At 37.3% G+C, this 19,224-nt stretch overlaps 2 protein-coding genes across 2 annotated transcripts in view; both read right to left on the bottom strand.

Moving 5' to 3' along the window:
• The window catches only part of LOC129438571 (NACHT, LRR and PYD domains-containing protein 3), a 35,881-nt gene extending 26,401 nt beyond the window's left edge, over positions 1-9,480 (bottom strand). The window contains exons 1-4 of the mRNA XM_073863392.1: positions 9,364-9,480; positions 3,164-3,246; positions 1,066-2,790; positions 810-986 (exon numbers count right to left, since the gene is read on the bottom strand). Coding sequence (XP_073719493.1) covers positions 810-986; positions 1,066-2,790; positions 3,164-3,246; positions 9,364-9,480 — 2,102 coding nt within the window. The remainder of the gene's footprint in view (positions 1-809; positions 987-1,065; positions 2,791-3,163; positions 3,247-9,363) is intronic.
• Positions 9,481-10,221: 741 nt separating this feature from the next.
• LOC129438574 (NACHT, LRR and PYD domains-containing protein 3) overlaps positions 10,222-19,224 on the bottom strand; it is a 102,737-nt gene continuing 93,734 nt past the window's right edge. Inside the window, exons 11-16 of the mRNA XM_073862943.1 lie at positions 17,912-18,085; positions 15,804-15,977; positions 15,298-15,471; positions 14,429-14,602; positions 13,528-13,701; positions 10,222-11,320 (exon numbers count right to left, since the gene is read on the bottom strand). Coding sequence (XP_073719044.1) covers positions 11,245-11,320; positions 13,528-13,701; positions 14,429-14,602; positions 15,298-15,471; positions 15,804-15,977; positions 17,912-18,085 — 946 coding nt within the window. The 3' untranslated portion in view covers positions 10,222-11,244. The remainder of the gene's footprint in view (positions 11,321-13,527; positions 13,702-14,428; positions 14,603-15,297; positions 15,472-15,803; positions 15,978-17,911; positions 18,086-19,224) is intronic.

The raw sequence follows: 19,224 nt of genomic DNA, 5'->3' as shown, positions 1-19,224 counted from the left end.
GTGCATTTTTAGCACACAAAGATAACTTGCATTTATCAAAATGCCAACTTCAGTGTAGCTTTAAGATTCATCACTGAGAGGCTGCTTAAATACTGCAGAGAGAATATGTGAACGAGAGAGAAACATAACGTTTACACCTGTAATATTTAAATCCTTCTCTTTTGTCCACTTTTGACCATTTCTGTCCTGATTACTTTAAGGTGCAGTTTATGAAATAAGATCGCGCGACTTTCACATGCTAGCAAAATGAAACTACGTGGAAATCAGCTGCTTTCGTTTTATCAACGAAAGGCTAAAAATAGCGCTGAATACGAAAAGACGTAAAACAGTGTTCATTACCTCAGATTAGATAAATGGTCGGAGAGAAGGCTGTCGCGTGTGGCTGTATCTATTGTTTTATTTCCGCTGTCATCATAGAAAACATGAAATAAAAATGTTTCCACACACCAAACTTATACGACGCTGGCGCATCCTCCAACTGCGGGCAGACTTCTTTTTCTCTCCCTCTTGCCATTTCTACACGTAACATGACCGGCAGCACTCACTCTCCACACCGGTCACCTCTTCTTTCGCGCTATTCGCGAAAGGGGAACACGCTATTTGAGGTCACATACAGGGCACGAGGCTACATACATTGCGCATGCCATGAACCGTTGAACCGTACGACACACACGCTCTCCGAACCGAGACAAGCGAACCGAACGGTTCGGATTTTTTTCATGAACCGTGCCACCCCTACAACTAATCGATAATGAAATTTGTTGACAACGAATGTCATAATCGATTTTTATAAAATCTAAAGATCTTACTTCAGTATCTCCAGTTTGCAGTCAGGATTCTTCAGTACATTACAGATCAGCTTAACTCCTGAATCTTTTAGTTTTTTATTATCAGACAGATGCAGATCTCTCAGGTGTGATGGGTTTGATCTCAGAGCTGAAGTCAAAGGAACACAACTTTCAGCGGTGATATTACATTGACTCAACCTGTAGAGAAATAAAAAATGATGTTGAAAATTACAGCATTAATAAATGTTTTAAGAGTAAAGTGACTGTTCACACTTACTGAACTATTCTACATTCACAAATCACGGGCAGCAGCTTCTGAAGAACTTTCAGTGGTTCAGCTTTGTTTCCATTAATAAATGGATTCATATTTAACTTCTTAAGCTGCTGTTCTGATGTCATCATCACCAAAACTAAAGCTGACCACTGAGATGAAGAGAGTTTGGCTTTACCTAATGTTATAGATGCCAGAAAATTTTGGATTTCCTCCACTATTGAAGAATCACCCAGTTCATTCAGACACTGAAGCAGATTGATGGATTTCTCTGGTGAAGGATTCTTCCTGATTGTCTGTTTGATGTATTGGATTGTTTCCTTATTGATGTGACAGTTGTAGCATGTCAGTAACCTCAGACCTGGTATGAGATTCTGATTCGACTTCAGTGACAAACCCAGAAAAAAACGAAGAAAAAGATCCAGATGTCCATTTTTATTCTGAAGAGCCTCATCTATTGCTCTCTGATACAGATCAAGTAATGAAAGCTGATCTATTTGATTCGGTTTAATTTCAGTCAACACATTTATGTTGTTCTTCATAAAGGCGAGGTGCACATATAGAGCTGCTAGATGTTCCTGAATGGTTAGATGAACAAAGCTGTAAACTTTCCTCTGACACAAACCAAACTCCTCTCTTAAGATCCGAGTACACAATCCTGAGTACACTGATGCTTCTGATACATCAATGCCACACTCTCTCAAGTCTTCATCAAAGAAGATCACATTGCCTTTCACAAGCTGCTCAAAAGCCAGTTTACCCAGTTTATAGATCATGTCTTTATTCTTCAATTTCTTTTCATAGTCGTCCTGATGTTTGATGTTTGTCTGAATGGTCAGGAAGTGTGTGTACATTTGTGTGAGAGTCTTCAGGTTTCCTCTTCTCTCTGCTTCACTTAATATTTTCTCTAGAACAGTGGCTGAAATCCAGCAGAAGACTGGGATGTGACACATGATGTAGAGACTCCTGGATGACTTCAGGTGTGAGATGATTTGATCAGACAGACTCTCATCACTGATTCTCTTCCTGAAGTATTCCTCCTCCTGTGGATCACTGAAGCCTCGTACCTCTGTGACTCGATCAACACACTCAGAGGGGATGAGATCAGCTGCTGCTGGTCTGGAGGTGATCCAGATGAGAGAAGAGGGAAACAGATTCCCCTTGATTAGGTTTGTCAGCATCACGTCCACTGAGCTTGATTCATTTACATCACACAACCTCACACTGCTGTGAAAATCCAGAGACAGACGACACTCATCCAAACCATCAAAGATGAACAACACTTTATATTTATCACTGAAGATTTCCATTTCTTTTGTCTCTGGGAAGAAAAGATGAAGAAGATCTAAAAGACTGAGTGTTTTGTCCTTCAACAAATTGATCTCTCTGAAAGGAAGTGGAAATATGAGGTGGACGTCCTGATTCTCTCTCTCTTCAGCCCAGTCCAGAATGAACTTCTGTACAGAGACTGTTTTTCCAATGCCAGCGACTCCCTTTGTCAGCACACTTCTGATGTGTTTGTGTTGTTCAGGTAAAGGTTTAAAGATGTCATTACATTTGATTGGTGTCTCCTCTGCCTCTCCACTTTTACGTGTGATGTTGAGCTCTGTGTAGATCTCATTCAGTAGTGTTGGGTTTCTCTGCTTTGATGTTCCTGGATACAAACACCGAAACTTCTCTCTCAGATTTGATTTAAATGTGTTCAGGACTTTATTAAGTTTAGAGTCACGGCTGTGAAATGAAAACAGAAGTTAGAGAAGTACATGTATTGAGCCAATTTTATTTTTGTTATAATTTAAAAATCTAATTTTTTTTTATTTATCACATGCTAAAATTATGTTGTATTTGAGTATTTATAATCTGATGTAACATTTAAAACAAACATAATCAAATGTCAAATTATCTATAGTTTACCTGAATTCAGGACACATATAATGTGGTTGATTAACAGATTGCTTAAACTTCATCTTTTTACAGATGGGTTTCGATTGCGTCTGGTCTGGACATCAGGAAGAGAATGAAAAATTATTAAGTTTAATTTGATGTGCCTCTTTGTGTGAATAACACTGTGTAAAATGTAAATGTTATTTCTTTGTCAGGTCACCTATTCAATGCTGTCGGTGGATCCATTGACCTTTCATTCTTCATAGACACAACTAAACTCTGCATCTGATCTTTTCGGATAAACTGAAATATAACACATCAGATTACAGTTAATCATTTGTATTGTATTACTTATCCTCTCCAGGTTTATAAGGGATAGTGCTGGGGTTAGTATTCTTACACATATTATAAATTTGTCCATAAGTAAGGGTGTTTTCCCAAACGATATGAAAAATGCCAGAGTGGTTCCTTTTTTAAGAAAAATAACAGAGCTGATGTTGGAAATTATAGGACAGTATCAATTTTGCCATCTATATCAAAAAATTTTGAGCATCTGGTGTATGAACAGGTGGAGGAGTATTTCATCCTGGCATGATCTATTATATGAGCTCCAGTCTGGCTTTAGAGCTGCATATTCTACTGACACCCGTCTCATTCACCTTTTTGACTATGTGCTTCAGAATTTTGAACGGAAATTATGTTGGTATGCAACTTGACTTGCAAAAAGCATTCGACACTGTGAACCACAAGATTTTGAAATTACAGTGCATGGGTTTTAGTAACTCAGCGTTCATTAGGGCTGTCACTTTTCATGATGCAAAATATCCGTATTCGAACTATAAATAAACCATCCAGTTTTTTAAGTGCCATGTGTAGCGCATTTTTTACAGTAACACCTCGTAATAGGAACTGTGCGCAAGAGAGGGAATCAAATTGGACCAACATGAACCTAATGTGCATGTCAAGACAGAATTATAGTTGTATATAAAATGACATATTTAACACTGCTAAGTGTTAAACATTATAGCAGAATAAAAAGCTTGTGTTAATACTTTCGCATTATAAAATTAGCATGTATGAAGATAATTTCCAAATTTTTACAACGCGATGTAAACTTTATTAACAACAACAGCATATGTCTTGTAAACGGATTTTAAATGATCATGTGCTGACACTCACTCGTCACATAGATGAAAGAGTCAAGTGAGCTCTGCTTAACTCAGCGGTAAGTTTAATTTCATCTCAAGTATCAAAGGGTTTGTGCCCTCCATCATTGAAAACAGGCAAGCAAACAGCACGCGCAGGGTTAATGTACTTGTCACTGACGGCTCACAAACGCGCGGGATAGGCTATGTATGTGTGCTTGTTGTCAATGAGATTACTTCCCACAAACACGCTCAAGCGTGGGATATGCTTGTCAATGACGGGCATTACAATAGCAGATTTCCATGGAATTTTCTGCCGAAATCTGCGGGCGCGTTTTCCGTTTGGGCTCCTATACTCCTGCTGCCGTTTAAAGGGACACTTCACCCATTTGCATTAATCTTTGTATAGTTAGAACCCCAGACATGCTTTTGAATGGTCGTGCATCATTTCCTCAGTTTCCACTGTGACAGGAGAAATACAGATTTCAATGTTGCACTTCCTTCTTTCAATGATGTAAAAATCATCATTTTGCATCATTGAAAGAAGGAAGTGCTATATTTTTTGTTGAGGGAGTGAGACTACAAACACCCCTTTTCTCGGTCAAATAGGCACCAAATTCGAAATGTATGCTACATTTCGACTACAAATATGACACACTTTCAATAAAGATTAATGTTTCTACAGGTGAAATTCTCCTTTAAGTTGTCACGTTATTGTTTGTAACTGTTCTCAATTGTTTTTTCAAATATGCGTTTTTTATTCATAAGTTGATAACCTGCTGTTTCAAACATTAAGTAAAAAGGTAATCCAGACAGCCCAGTTTATGACTGTCACTGTTAATAATTTTGTGATTGAATCTCCATTACGGTGGATTTTTGATGCACGGGGGGGCTAGATATTCGAATATATTCGGATACATTGCATGATATTCGAAATCCGTTCGAATTTGATTTTTCTGTGACAGCCCTAGCGCTCATATGGTTCACTTCTTTCTTGACAAACAGGACCCAAGTCTGTGATGTTGAGGGGACTTTTTCTGACACACATGTGGGGTGCCCCATGATTCGATCCTGGGGCACTTATTATTTTTGGTATATATAAATGATATATCAGCTGCGGTACGGTGCAAGCTGCTTTTATATGCTGATGATCCGGTTTTACTTATCCCAGGGTGCAATGTAAAAGACACTGAGAATCTTGGTATCGAGCTCGAGTCTGTTAGCCAGTGGCTGATAGACAATAAGCTCTCTTTGCATCTGGGCAAGACTGAATCAATCTTGTTTGGTATAGATTCAAGTGTTGGTTCAAATCAAGTGTTACATATTTGGGTTTGACAATTGGATCAATCACTTAAAGGTGAATCCATTGCAGCCAAAGTTTTAGTCAAATGTGCATGTAAGTTAAAGTTTTTATATCGTAAGACGAGGCATTTTGTCTTTGATTCAATGCCATGTAGATTTTGCTTGCTCTGCATGGTTTTCTGAGTTGACTGTGAAATTTAAAAATAAATTTCAAGTGTTGCAAAACAATGTAATTCGGTACCTACTAAAAGTACCCTCCCGTACTCATATAGGCAGGGAGGAGTTTACAAGAGCTGGTTTACTACCTGTACATCTAAGAGTAGAAAGACTTAAGTTGAACCATTTGTTTAACATTGTTAATGGTCATGCCCCCAAATATTTGCTCTAATGTACACATGGTCCATACACAGCATGGCTATAATACTAGAGCCAGCATTCACTCTTGCTTAGTTCCTAAAGCTACAAATGCAATTAAAGATCCTTTTTTATACTGGTATCATGGCATGGAATAGTTTGCCTACTGTTACAAAACTCTTATCATCGCGATGGTGTTTTAAAATACAGGTCAAAAAACATTTATGGGACAAGGTGAATAGTTATTGATAAATTGTAGAATCTTTATAGCGTTTTTGTTTTTTTGTATTTTAGTGTGTTATGACGTTTAATCTTCTATTTCAAATTGTATGTTTTGTTAGTCTGGACTGTTGTTTTTCTGTTTATTGTTTTTTGTGTGTAACACCAAGAACCGTGCTGGAAATAAGTATTTGTACTTTAGCATGTTATCCTTTTGGATTACTGTCTTTTTTTGTACTGTTTTAATCCAGAAATAAATAAATAAATAGATCAATCAAAAATATTCAACGAATAACATTAATGTATCATTGAAAACAACATATGTTCCGTTACACTCTGTTGTTAAGACATAAAACATTAAATTGCTTTCAAAGAAACGTGTAAAGCAACAAAACTTTATAGTTGTGTCTCGTGTGCTTTCCTTACATTAAACTTCACATACGACGAGAATGCTGCATTTAGTATTCGTGCTCCGTTAGAGCAGTCCTTAAACTGTTTTACTCGAGATGTATTTAAATGAGCTATCAAAAATAACCGATGTCCATCGCGTATGCCGATTTATATCTAAACCTTATTATCCCCTCACTGACATTCAGACATTTAAACTAAATCAAACGGTAAAAATTAAAACAAGTAGTTATGTTAGTTGATTACCTTAAAGCCCTTCGAGTTTGGGCGTCAGCGTGTTCGTTTGGTTTAAGTTATTTGGGGTCCACTTGGATCACGTGAGGAAACTCAGCCAATTAGTAAGTGTGTTTGAATTCATGTGGCACCCGAAGAACCGAGAGGCGGGTGACGGCAAGATACCGCGAGAGCGAATCAAGAAATCATACGCAGAAGTCTAATTTCGAATCGCTCTCGCGGTAATTTGATAAAACATTCATCCCCCTTACGAGAATTAAGTATCCGTGTGTCTCAATCAGCTCCCTTGTTCAGTAGTCAGGGCACTGATCAGGGAGTCAGCCATTTTAAGGGCTGTCTCAATCGCAAAATCCGTTCAGTGCACTGGAACGTTCGTTCCCTAAAAATTCCCACAATCCAACGCAAAAACCAGTGAGCATCGATGATCCCTATGTTCCCTAACCGGAAATCACGTGACCTTTTCTGAAGCTCGCCAACCGAACATCACGTGATCCAACTCAATAAACTTTATGAAATGTTACAGAACTTTTATAAAGACAAACGTTTGTTTTAGTTGTAAATATAAACACACATTGCTACACAGTAAGGGACCACAATCTACTCAATATTTAAAATAATAATATTTATTTAAAATTGTAAATATATTTATTACATTTAAAATGTAATTATATGCCTCCAATTTTATGCACATATATGTAAGAGAATAATGACAGCATTTTTCACAATGTACTGTTTTTAAAATTAAGTCAGAGAGATGTTGGTTTTGCCGGTTGTTGATGAGTAACAGCTGTGAGTGATAACAACGCGCTTAAGCAGCCACGTGACAGAAAAATAAGTGAACTTTAGGTGTGTTCGACATCGGCTGTGGCTGGATGTAACCGATCGGCGAGATTAGACGCGTGCAGGCGGGGAGGAGCTGAAAACCGAGACGTGAAGTCGGACGCGCTGTGGTTCCCGTAGCTTGCTGCATTTACGTCAGGCATGGCTGATCACGTGCCGTTTGCTTGCTTAATCGTATTAAACATGATTTGTAAGATGTAAACTACATAAAAAGTGAATTATACTGTTTTGAATGTCCGTGTATGAGCATGAGTGGAACTGAAGAGGCTTACAGCAGTGTTTTTACAAGAATAAAAAGTTCAACATAAGCATATTTAAATACCAATGTAGTGGGGTCTACGTTTTTTATCCATTTTATTTTGATGAAGATGACACAATATAACATCGCGACTACATGAAAATAGCTTTAACTGTTATAAAAATACAGATTTGTGAGCATTTGTGGAACTGAGGGCGTGAAAATAAACACGAAATACACGTGATTGTTGTCATGTGGGGAATCTGACCAATCGTGAAACAGCTGTGTCGTCATTACAGCCCGTGCAGCTCCTCTTCGTGAACTGCGCTGGCTAACTCAGGCGGCTGATCTCGAACCGCTCTCGCGGTACTTAAAAACCATATGACACAATCACGTGCCTGCAGCGCCAGCTGAAGTCGGACAAAAATACTAACCGGAATGCACTGCTTCAAGTCAGCCGCCGATCGGTCTGCGCAGCGCCGCATGAAGTCGAACACACCTATTGTCCCAATGTGAAGTGAGCTAGGGTCCTTACCAGTGCCCGAACCTGTGTACACGATATACTGATTCACGACCTCGGGAGCTAGGGAACGAATTGAGACACACGGTATGTTTTTTGTGTGTATTGATTATAAAGGCACAACCAATACACCAATTATTTACATTGCAATTTTTTTATAAATAAACAAATATTCTCTAACTCGCAGCCTACTTTTCCACCTTCCATTTCCTAATTAAAGTTGATGGATTTCTCAAATGCCTTTTATATTTTGTGGTAACCATGATTTTACAACAGTAACCATGTTGTTTTAAATGTAGTAAACAACAGTTAATTTTTTGTAAGGGTCCTTCTGAAAACACAACCATTTGCCTACTTTTTGTTTATAAACAGATTAAATAAAAAAAACATGTGCATAATTAAAAAGGAGAGTTAATAATCTCTTTGCCCTAAATAAATCACAGAATACACTTTTACTTAAGTTAAATAATTTAAGGAAAAACCTTTGCAATTACTTTGTAAAAAGTATAATATGTTTGGAGACCGAGATATTGTTGCTTTTACAACTTTTCACCAGCTGATGGCGCCATATTTCGAGCGCTTAAGGCAGCAAGGCAATTTTTTAAACTCTCCAGGGGCCGGATTCACAAAACATTCTTAAGAAGAAAAATCTTCTTAACTGCCATTTTTATCTTAAATTCAAGCTTAAGAAAAAAGTTAAGAATATTTTGTATTCTCAAAAAAAGCTTCTTAAGAAAGTGTTTATTTTTTTCCTTAAGTATGTTCTTAAGAAAAAACTTAAGAAGAATTCCAATTCTCGAAAAATAACATCTTAAAGTTAGGACAACCTTACAGTAGTCTTAAATCTCAAAATGGAAGATGTTTTACAAGTTAATTTGATTGTTTTAAATGTTGTTTGTAGTCTGAAATGGCAATTTAATCAGTTTACTTCACATAGATTAGAGGAATTCCACACTCATATAATGAAGTTTAATGGCTACTCAGTATATGAAACACAAATAAGTATTAGTGATAATATTAGCAAACATTTAACTTCCTCCGTAATAGCCTACATTCATTGTAAAATTACTTAACAGCTAAAAGTCGCTCTAAGCGGGAGGCGAACCGGTAATCGCTCCGTTATGTGAGTTGAGGGCTCCGAAACCGCGGGCACGCTTCACCCTCCGCGTCCGTCTCTTGACGCGTGAGCGCGGGTCGCGGGAGACGAAGCCGTGGGCACGGAGATGAAGCAGGCACACCCGGAGCGCTCGACCCGCATGACGGACCGATTGGGACATTATGGAATTATACGCACCGCACCGCCTTAAAGACTAGCTGGCCTCTGTTACAACAGCGAATAACATCTTGTAATTGTCCTAATGCATCACTCGTTTGTATCGCGTTAATGATCGCAAGCTAGCCAAAATAGTAATGGATAAGTGTATTGTTACCTCATTAGCAGGGTATCTTAATTCATTTAAAAGCTTGTCATTTTATTCTTAAGACACAAATTTAAGATATTCTTAAGAAAAAAATTGAGAACTTCTTAAGAAATGTTTGAGAATTCCACTTAGGAACATTCTTACGCACTTCTTATAATTTATCTTAAGAACTTTCTTATTTTTTGTCTTAAGAATGTTTTCGTGAATCCGGCCCCAGCTTTAACAACATTAACGACATCGCGAAAATACCTTTGTATGCTCCATAAACATCTCTATTAAACACCTTGTTACTTCATGTGCTCACTCAACTTGTTTTAAATAGGGGAAATGCTAAAGATTTATTGCTGGGATGCGCAGACTGATCGGGGTGTGACTGTGAAATCAAAGTAGGCCTACCACGAACGATAATACTTTCGGATCACTATTGCGATATTTTATGGCATCAAATACAGCGCAAAACTCTTTTTGACACTTTGTTCCTAAATTTATAAACTTTTACACCTCAATTATAGAAACACTGCAACAGATTTCTTGACCTTCAGTGGTTCTTTATCACACATTCCTTACCCGTTAATTGGCGCTGTCCCGTGAGCGGGACACCTTCAATGTTTACTTCAATATTTTCTATGTAAATGTTAATCTATCACGACAAACTATATATTGTTGGAAAGGTCTAAGAATGTAGTTTTCATATTTCAAAACCTTTTAGCAGTAATAATAATGCAGTAACTGTAATTTATTCATTTGTGACACAAGTAGGCAGCAAACCTCAAAGCAAACCAGCACAAACCTTTTTTTTACAATTTTATGTATTAAAAATAATACTATATTGCATTTTTATTTATTACAAATAAATTTAAACTGCTTTAAAAAAAAATGAATATTTTCACGTCCAGACACTTCCCTAAAAAACGTTGAAGTGTCTTCTTTAAAACAAAAAATTACCAAAATTAAAACCAAAATTAGGCTTCTAGACCAAAAAAAAAAATGCCAGAGTTATATTAATTTAAAGGTGTATATCACCTTTTCACCAACCCCCCACTCAAAAAGGGCTGCGCCAGTTAAAGGGTTAAGAACTAATGGCTTGCGAGTACGGAACTATTATTTCAAACAATCTCTCCACAAATTTGCTTGTTCTGAATCCAAAGAAAAAAAGGTAATTTAATACAATGTAATTATTGCACAAGAGATAGAGATTACAGTAAATATATACAGTTATATTTTATATGAAGTGAACTTTAATTCAAGCCTACTTCTAATAGTTTCTGCTTACAGTTAGATAGGAAATGAGAGACCCTATTTACATCCTTTATACAGAAACCACTAAACATAACCAAACACCTTCTCCTCATAGAGACAATGGTATATGGTTTACCTAAACAATATAAATCATGTTTACAAAAATCACATTGTATTATAATTGATCAACAGTCTTCAACCTCTTGGTTGTCACTTAAGTAACTTATTGATAGGCAGCCACAAAAAAAATGATTATACATATATACAGTGAAAATATTGCTCACAGGTAAAGGACTGTAGCAGAATTAATGTCACTTTCATTGTTATTTCACACACACACACACACACACACACACACACACACACACACACATTGTGAGGTCAGGATGTTTCTTTTGACTGATGTCTCTCTTCCTCTTTTACTCCATTAGCAGAAGATGAGGAAAACGACGATAAGCTGTTAAAACACACACAGTATTACAATCACAGAGCACAATGATTCTTGAGATATGGAAACACAACAAACGTAAAACTTAAAGGATAATTCCAGTATTTAACACTTTGAGTCTCATTTCTGGTTTGTTTTGGATGAACTACAGTGATGGACACAGAAATTTTGACAATGGGTCGTGTCTTGAGTTTTTGACTCGTTTGGAGGTGTCTCTTGGCTGCTTCAGAATGGAAGTCAATGGCCATGCACAAACATGTCATTAAAACAACACTTAACGTTCATTTTCAAAACTGTGCTACTCACTGAGTGGTTCGTGGTGTTCGTTGATGATTAAAAACAAGTTGTGTAGCGAAATACAGTTTCTGTCGTGTTTTATTTGGCATTTTGTAAAATTCCATTGACTTCTCTTGGAAGACTAATTGCTCGCTGATATATCACTCCGCCGCCGGGAAACAGAAAAGGGTCTATTTACATGTGGTTGTAGTTTTTTCGCTCAGTTTCTCTCTGAAGAAATTTTTCCCATATTTGTAGGGCTGGACCAGAATATTCGAATATTCGTTCGTGGGTTGACCTTCGTTTTATAGTTTTGAGATTCGAATATATATATAAATATTTTACAGCGTTAATGGAGAGCTTTTGCCAAGCAGGAAGTGCGCTTCACGCTCCTGCTCTATAGGTGGCGCAGAGAGACCAACATCCATAGCCAACAGCCACCAAACGGCATCAGTGTGGAAGAGATCTCATCGAACGGAAAGCGCGCTTCCTGCTTTGGCATTCACGCTAATAATGTTGTAAATAACGTTAAGTTTCTTGCAAAAACTGATCGATTTGCTTTACAAGACGTCAATATGTCACACAGAGTTATGGGGGATTATTGTTGTATTGGATATGCTTTAGCTCTTAAAGTGTGCGGATCTGTTGACTTGCATGACGGAGCACTGGGGTTTCTGCAAAATATCTTCTTTATTGTTCTGCTGATGAAAAAACATATTGGATGGTGTAAGTGTTATAAATAAACTTGTTTTTGAAAGTGTGCTACCGTTTTATTACAGTTTGTTGGAATACGTTCATTCATGCTTCAGACTCAAATATAGAGCGGAATATACGCGGTTGTGAGGTATCTGAAAAAATAGTTCCACTATAGCAAATAACACGGATTGAAATTATACATTGTGCCAATATATTTGTTTTTAATCATCAACGAACACCACGAACCACTCGGTGAGTAGTACAGTTTTGAAAATGAACGTTAAGTATTGTTTTAATGACATGTTTGTGCATGGCCATTGACTTCCATTCTGAAGCAGTCAAGAGACGCTTTTAAATGAGTCGAAAAGTCAAGACACGACCCATTGTCAAAATTTCTGTGTCCGTCACTGTAGTTCATCCAAAACAAACCAGAAATGAGACTCAAAGTGTTAAATACCGGAATTATCCTTTAACTAAAAACATGAAGGTGTTGACGCAGATACGTGCACACATGATGATAATATCAATTTCAATGAAATAAAGGGAAAGAAAAACTGACCTGATTAAATACAAAGAAAATATAATTTTTACTGTATATCGGTCACATATGAGCCAAAGTTAAAAAAAAAACAACAACGCTACGCTCAGATAGATTTGTGAGGTGTCTGTTGCGATGCTGTGCCTGTTAGCAAAAACTATGGCAGAGGAAGGAGAGAAGAGTGAGGAAAATGTGTTGTCAGACGAAGACCTTGTGGTGAAAATGAACAGCACTTCAGCTATATCATGGAATTATTTTGGATTTAGGAGAGATGACGCCACAAACACAGGTACTGTGGAAGCGGTGATTCTCATATTGCGTCTATTGCGCGCTCAAGTTCATTATTTCAAATGTATGTGTGTGCTCTTGACACGCTCGTTTTTTCCAGGTATTTCAAAAACATTTTAACTTTTCAGAATGACACAAGCGCAGTGTGCAGGTCATGTGACAATAACCTACGTGTCTAGTGTTTTCCACGTGTTTGTGAATGGCCCCGAAAACATAAAAAATATATATATATTTATCGCAACATTAAACAATGTCATCGCACATCGCAACTTTTCCTCACATCGTTCAGCCCAAGTATCTGCTTAATAAGTTGAGGTAAGAACATAGTGAAATGTTGAAAAATGGTGGTGTTTTTCTTTAACGTCATAAAACTGGATAACAACAAATGATAAAGATATTATAAATTATTATTAATCACCGTAGTTTCTTTAGTTTGTAATGTGGATCATTTTTCAGACCAGAGAGCAGCTTCACTCCTAAATCTCCCAGATTATTCCCAGTCAAATTCAATTCTGTCAGATGTGATGGGTTTGATGTCAGAGCTGAAGACAGAGCAACACAACCTTCATCTGTGATATTACAATCATACAACCTGCAAAGAACAAAGAACACACACTTCATTTTCTTATTATAATACTGAAACATCTCTTTCATCTACTCTACAGTACACATGATATCTCTTTAGATATCTCGTCAATTAAGAGAAAACGCTTCCCCGCCAATGACGAGTATTTCCGTCTTTCCGCAATACCGCTATTATCCACCAGGTGGCGCCCTTCCGCAACGTTTTAAACCCGGAAGTATTGCCCTATGGCAAGCGGCTGCATGTCCGTGTCTGTTTAAAATATCGCTCTGAATGGGATCTCTATGAAAAGTCTGTCACAAAAATGGAATTATCTCTGCTTTTTACTCAAAATGTGGTGTTTTTGCAGAAACCTACCCATATTCAAAAGCTGATTACAAACGAACTACTGAAGGTAGGATAAAGACAGAGGGTCTGTTCTTTAATTTGGTATATTGTATGTTTATATATTTGAAGAAGAAAATTTTCTGGAAGGCTTTAAACTTTTGTGAAAATCATGAAAAACGCTGGCGCTGGCTGGCAACTTTTTAAAAAAACGCAGGCGGTGAAAGAGATAATACTAGTACCAAGTCGTCTATGAACTACTAGACATTAGCCTCCGGTATATTGGTACTGATGTACGAATGGTATCCTCCTGGTAGACCCATTGCTTGTGTGAACAGAACCGTTGTTCATTTCCCGAAAAAGTTACTCAGATCATTTATCGGCAACACTGTGAAAATTTCTAATGTCTTACCTCAGTATCTTCAGTTTACATTGAGGATCCTTTAGTACATCACAGATCAGCTTTACTCCTAAATCTCCTATTTTATTCTCAGACAGATTTAGTTGTGTCAGGTGTGATGGGTTTGATGTCAGAGCTGAAGACAGAGCAGCACAACCTTCAGCTGTAATATAACAATAACTCAACCTGCAAAGGACAATGATAAAAACTTCAGTGTGTCATGATTTTTCAATTCAATTCCCACATGCCGTGATACTCAAACTGGCAACTCCCGGGTATAAAAGTGGAGCAGAAAGTGAATTTATCAAGCAGCATCAAGTGATAATGAACTGAAATCAGTTAAAACTTCATTAATCAAAGATGTTTATGTACTGAGATTGCATATGATTTATATTAAATCACTAAAAATGTTGACTTGACGTTTACTCTCATTTTGTCCCACTATAAAACTACATCACAAAACCTGGGTTTCCACCCAGGAAAAAATTCAGCTGCTTGAGGTGGTTTTTGACTTTTGCGAAAAAGAATAAATGCGAATAATGGGAGATGGAAATGCTTTTGCAGAATAAATTCGAACATTAAACCCACGAGATCACCTAGCTGTTTCCACTGATGTGGTCTTTCCCATATATGGGGCTTGATGTTGTCCTAATGCCCTTGCAAATATGCTGCATTCCTTCTTCTATGCACAGCATTTAGTTAGTTAGTTAGGTACTAGGTAATACCACCGTCATTTGCTTGAACAACTTAATGGAAACGCACCTAATTAACATTTGTTTGTTTTTCTTTTTTTGAAAATATTCGCTTCACGTTTCAATGGATCCCAGCTAGTGTCCCTTTGAGATACACTTCATGTGTGACTATCAGAAAAAATATCTTACTTCAGTATTTCCAGTTTACATTGAGGATTCTTCAGAACATCTGAGATCAGCTTCACTCCTGTATCTCCAAGATTATTCTTAGACAGTTTCAGATATTTTATGTGTGATGGGTTTGATGTCAGAGCTGAAGTCAGAGCAGCACAACCTTCAGCTGTGATATTACACCAACTCAACCTGTAGAGAACAATGACACACACTTCAGTTTCTCACTTCACAACACACACATCTGATCAACATAAATTTCCTTTTGTTTGTGTGTTATTTATTGTTTTCATTTGTATTTTACAGCACAGTTGTGCTGTGTATGTAGGAGCACTGCTCACGAGGCTATTGCCCCTGAACCCCTTCCTCATTGTTGTTCACTCATTATAAATGTTCACTATACATGCTCTTGTTGCCAAAGTGTTTTCATGTGGTGTACACTTGTGTTCTCACTCCTGGACTGTTGATTGGTCTTTAGCAGTCTGGTATATGAGAACCATGTTATCATGTGAGAATGATCTTACCAGAGATTCTGCAATTTACACTGAGGATTCTCCAGGACAGCAGAGAGATGCTCCATTCCTGAATCTCCAAATTCATTATTAGTCAGATTCAATTCTCTCAGGTGTGAAGGGTTTGATATTAGAGCTAAAGACAGAGCAGCACAACCTTCATCTGTGATATTACACCATCTCAACCTGTAGATAACAACACAGAGATCAGATCATTATCATTATAAAAGATTGTTGCAAAATTTAAAGCTCAAATCATTACGGTAAGGACAACGCCTTTTCTGATGTGTAAACTAAATGTATTCACGTTACAGGACATAATTAGAGAAAGACTTTATATGATTCAGAACCTTAAAGACACACTATGCAGTTATTTTACCTTAATATAACAGCTTCAAAGTTATTTCGGTGGTAAACAAAGTCATAGTAAGGCGAATCATCCTCCTGTTGAACTCGTGGAGGACGCCGCTACCAAAACCAGCAATGCAAGCTTGAGAGAACCGCCCCTGACAAATCTCGCAAGAATCACGACTTGCTTTACGGCAACGAAGTCACACACGTTAGGCTTGTTCGACTTCGTGTGGCACTGCAAGAACCGACCGCCGGATGACGTCAAAGTACCGCGAGAATGATCCGAGACGACACTTTGACGTCATCCGGCTGTCGGTTCTGGCAGTGCTGCATGAAGTCGATCAAGCCTATAACAACAACTGCACGTGCGAATTTGAGACGTAAGGCTAAACGATTTAAAAGTTAAGAAAGCGCATTCGGAAGTGAGTAGGAAAAGGAAAAGAGAATCTGACTGCATTAGGAACCGGACAAGAGTCTCACTCGGTCAGGATTTTACTCATTGGTGTGAGCTAAAAGACAGCACTGGAGGGATATGCTGATCTGGCGATCTTGTTAATGGACTAGTCAGTAAATCTCTCATTTGTAAACTTGTTTGCGGTCTATGTTGTATGTTGTTGCGCTTGCTTGTAGTATGTCATGCGATTATCATGACAACAGTTGTCTATATCTCACATAATTAGCAGGACATAAATAAGCCTAGAGGTTGTAAATAGTGTAAACATGCACGATTTGCAAACTTTTATGATAAATAGCAATAATCATGTATAGTGACATTATAACGAACAATGTTATGAGATAATGCAATGTACACAATTAACTTTGTCATGGCATTTTGTAATGTTTACTTGTGATTTAGCTGCAATCATGTAAAAACATTATAAGCTAGCAAACGCTGTACTTTATTATTATATGCACTCTACACTTGGAATAAACTTATTATCCTATTACCATCATCTGTAGTTTAGTAGACTATGCAGTAGCCTAATATTTGTATGAAATTGTGAAACATTACCTGGTCATTATCTTTGGAGTACTAGAGTGGGAAATTACGACAGTTGCAAGTATTCTCCAGCGACTCTAGGGGTCGCTGTTTGACAAAAACGCAGAATTGCATAGAGCGGCTTTAAAAATGTTACTTTCAAGTACATTGGTAAGGTAAAAATATGAAATATTAATATAAAAATTGGAATGTAAGAAAAAAATTATATTCTAAATATTTCAAACATATATAAATATGATAAAATATGCATTTCAATTTTAAACAGCTAATAGATTGTTCAGTATAAATCCCAGCTTCACAGGGTTAATTGCTTTAGTCGAGTGTTACTCTGATCGCATCTGTGAGTATGCGCCATAACGCCCAGTCACGTTTATAATAGTTACACCTCAGATCTAAACACTGGATGTTATGGTCATGTTTCAGATGACTTTTAATTTGTATAGCTCTTTTCATTGCCTCAGTTTTTAAACAGAGTAGAGATGCTGGCTTGTTTACATTAATTTCCTCTCCCCAGGTCGGAGATGCGGGTTGTAACTTAGCTTTAAATCCAATTCCAGTCAGATGTATTCTTTCAAAATGTGTGTATTCACTATAAAAACACAACATTTTAGCTTGAGTAGCTTTCTCTTCTCCTGTCACTATCTGCTCTCTCTCTCTTTCTGTGTGTGTGTGTACCGAAATTACAATAGAAGAACAACAATAAACACTTCACCTTACAAAAAAAATCACCTTACTTTTATTACATCACAAAATATCTTATTATCTCAACCTCAATATCTCCAGTTTACAGTCAGGATCTTTCAGTAAATTAGAGATCTGCTTGACTCCTGAATCTCCAAATTTGTTATCAGACAGATTCAGTTCTCTCAGATGTGATGGGTTTGATGTCAGAGCTGAAGTCAGAGCTGCACAACCTTCATCTGTGATATTACACCAACTCAACCTGTAGAGAACAGAGACACACACTTTTAAAGAAATGTTCATCGTAAATTGAAAATTAGCTCATACTTTCCTCACCCTCAAGCCAGGTGTACTGTATATGGATTTCTTTCTTTTGGCTAAACACAATCTGAGTTATATTAAATCTCAACATAACACCGACTTGTGCTACAGTCGAAATGTACGCCTCAACATTAAATTACAAATTAAATTAAGTACAATGTTTTTATAATGCTAAAAACTAAATTGTGACTGCGGAGTTAGCGCTATATGCCAGTTAATACCATATGCTAGCGTTTAGGCTGAAGTTCTACTATTGACGTTAGAGTTACGTTTTACAGGTCCATACTGAAAAAAAACACAAACTTACCAGTTAGAAACGTCCATTAAAGGCGGAGTCCACGCTGTTTGAAAAACGCTCCGGAAAAGGAGACGGGCCGACTACCCAAACACACTTATAGCCAATCAGCAGTAAGGAGCGTGTCTACTAACCGACATCCTTGCCGGGTTGCGTATATGTGGGGCGGCTCTATCAACAGAAGGTCCAGATTCTATTGGGGTAGGGGCGTGTTTGTTTAGGTGATTTCAAATATCAACATTGGCTTTCAAACATCATGGACTCCGCCTTTAATAATCTCCAAACAATTGCATCATCTGATACAACCTCATAATAAGGTCTGTATACTTTCACATAGAGCTACTGAAGGAGCTGCTCTGAAACAGCCAATCAGAGCAGAGTTCAACATTATTATTTATGACCCTTTTTAAATTAGAAAATAATAAGACATTTTCATTCTAAAGGCAAATCCTAGGGTTGTAAATGGACATGTCAAACCATCCCTGGATAATTTTTGCACTTCATAAAACCAGATATGTAGATATCAGAGAACATTAACAAATTTCAATGCATTTGTTGGCACCTTTAAATAATATACTGTCTCTTCCCAGCTGTGTAATAGCATTGAATAGGTTTTGGGGGGTTTTAAGCCCATCCATCATCAGAAAATGTAACTCTTTTGGGTTAACATGTCTTTTAAAGCTAAACAATGTGCTGCATTTAAAAAACACATATAATGGCTGGATCTATGTCATGATTTGGCTTGTAGGTTAGTCAGATATGTACAAATTTTCAATCTAGGGTGA

Source organism: Misgurnus anguillicaudatus, chromosome 24, assembly GCF_027580225.2.
Source record: "Misgurnus anguillicaudatus chromosome 24, ASM2758022v2, whole genome shotgun sequence".
In the NCBI taxonomy this organism is placed as follows: Eukaryota; Metazoa; Chordata; class Actinopteri; order Cypriniformes; family Cobitidae; genus Misgurnus; species Misgurnus anguillicaudatus.
Note: the sequence above shows the minus strand (reverse complement) of the source record. Positions and strands in the feature narration are given on the sequence as shown.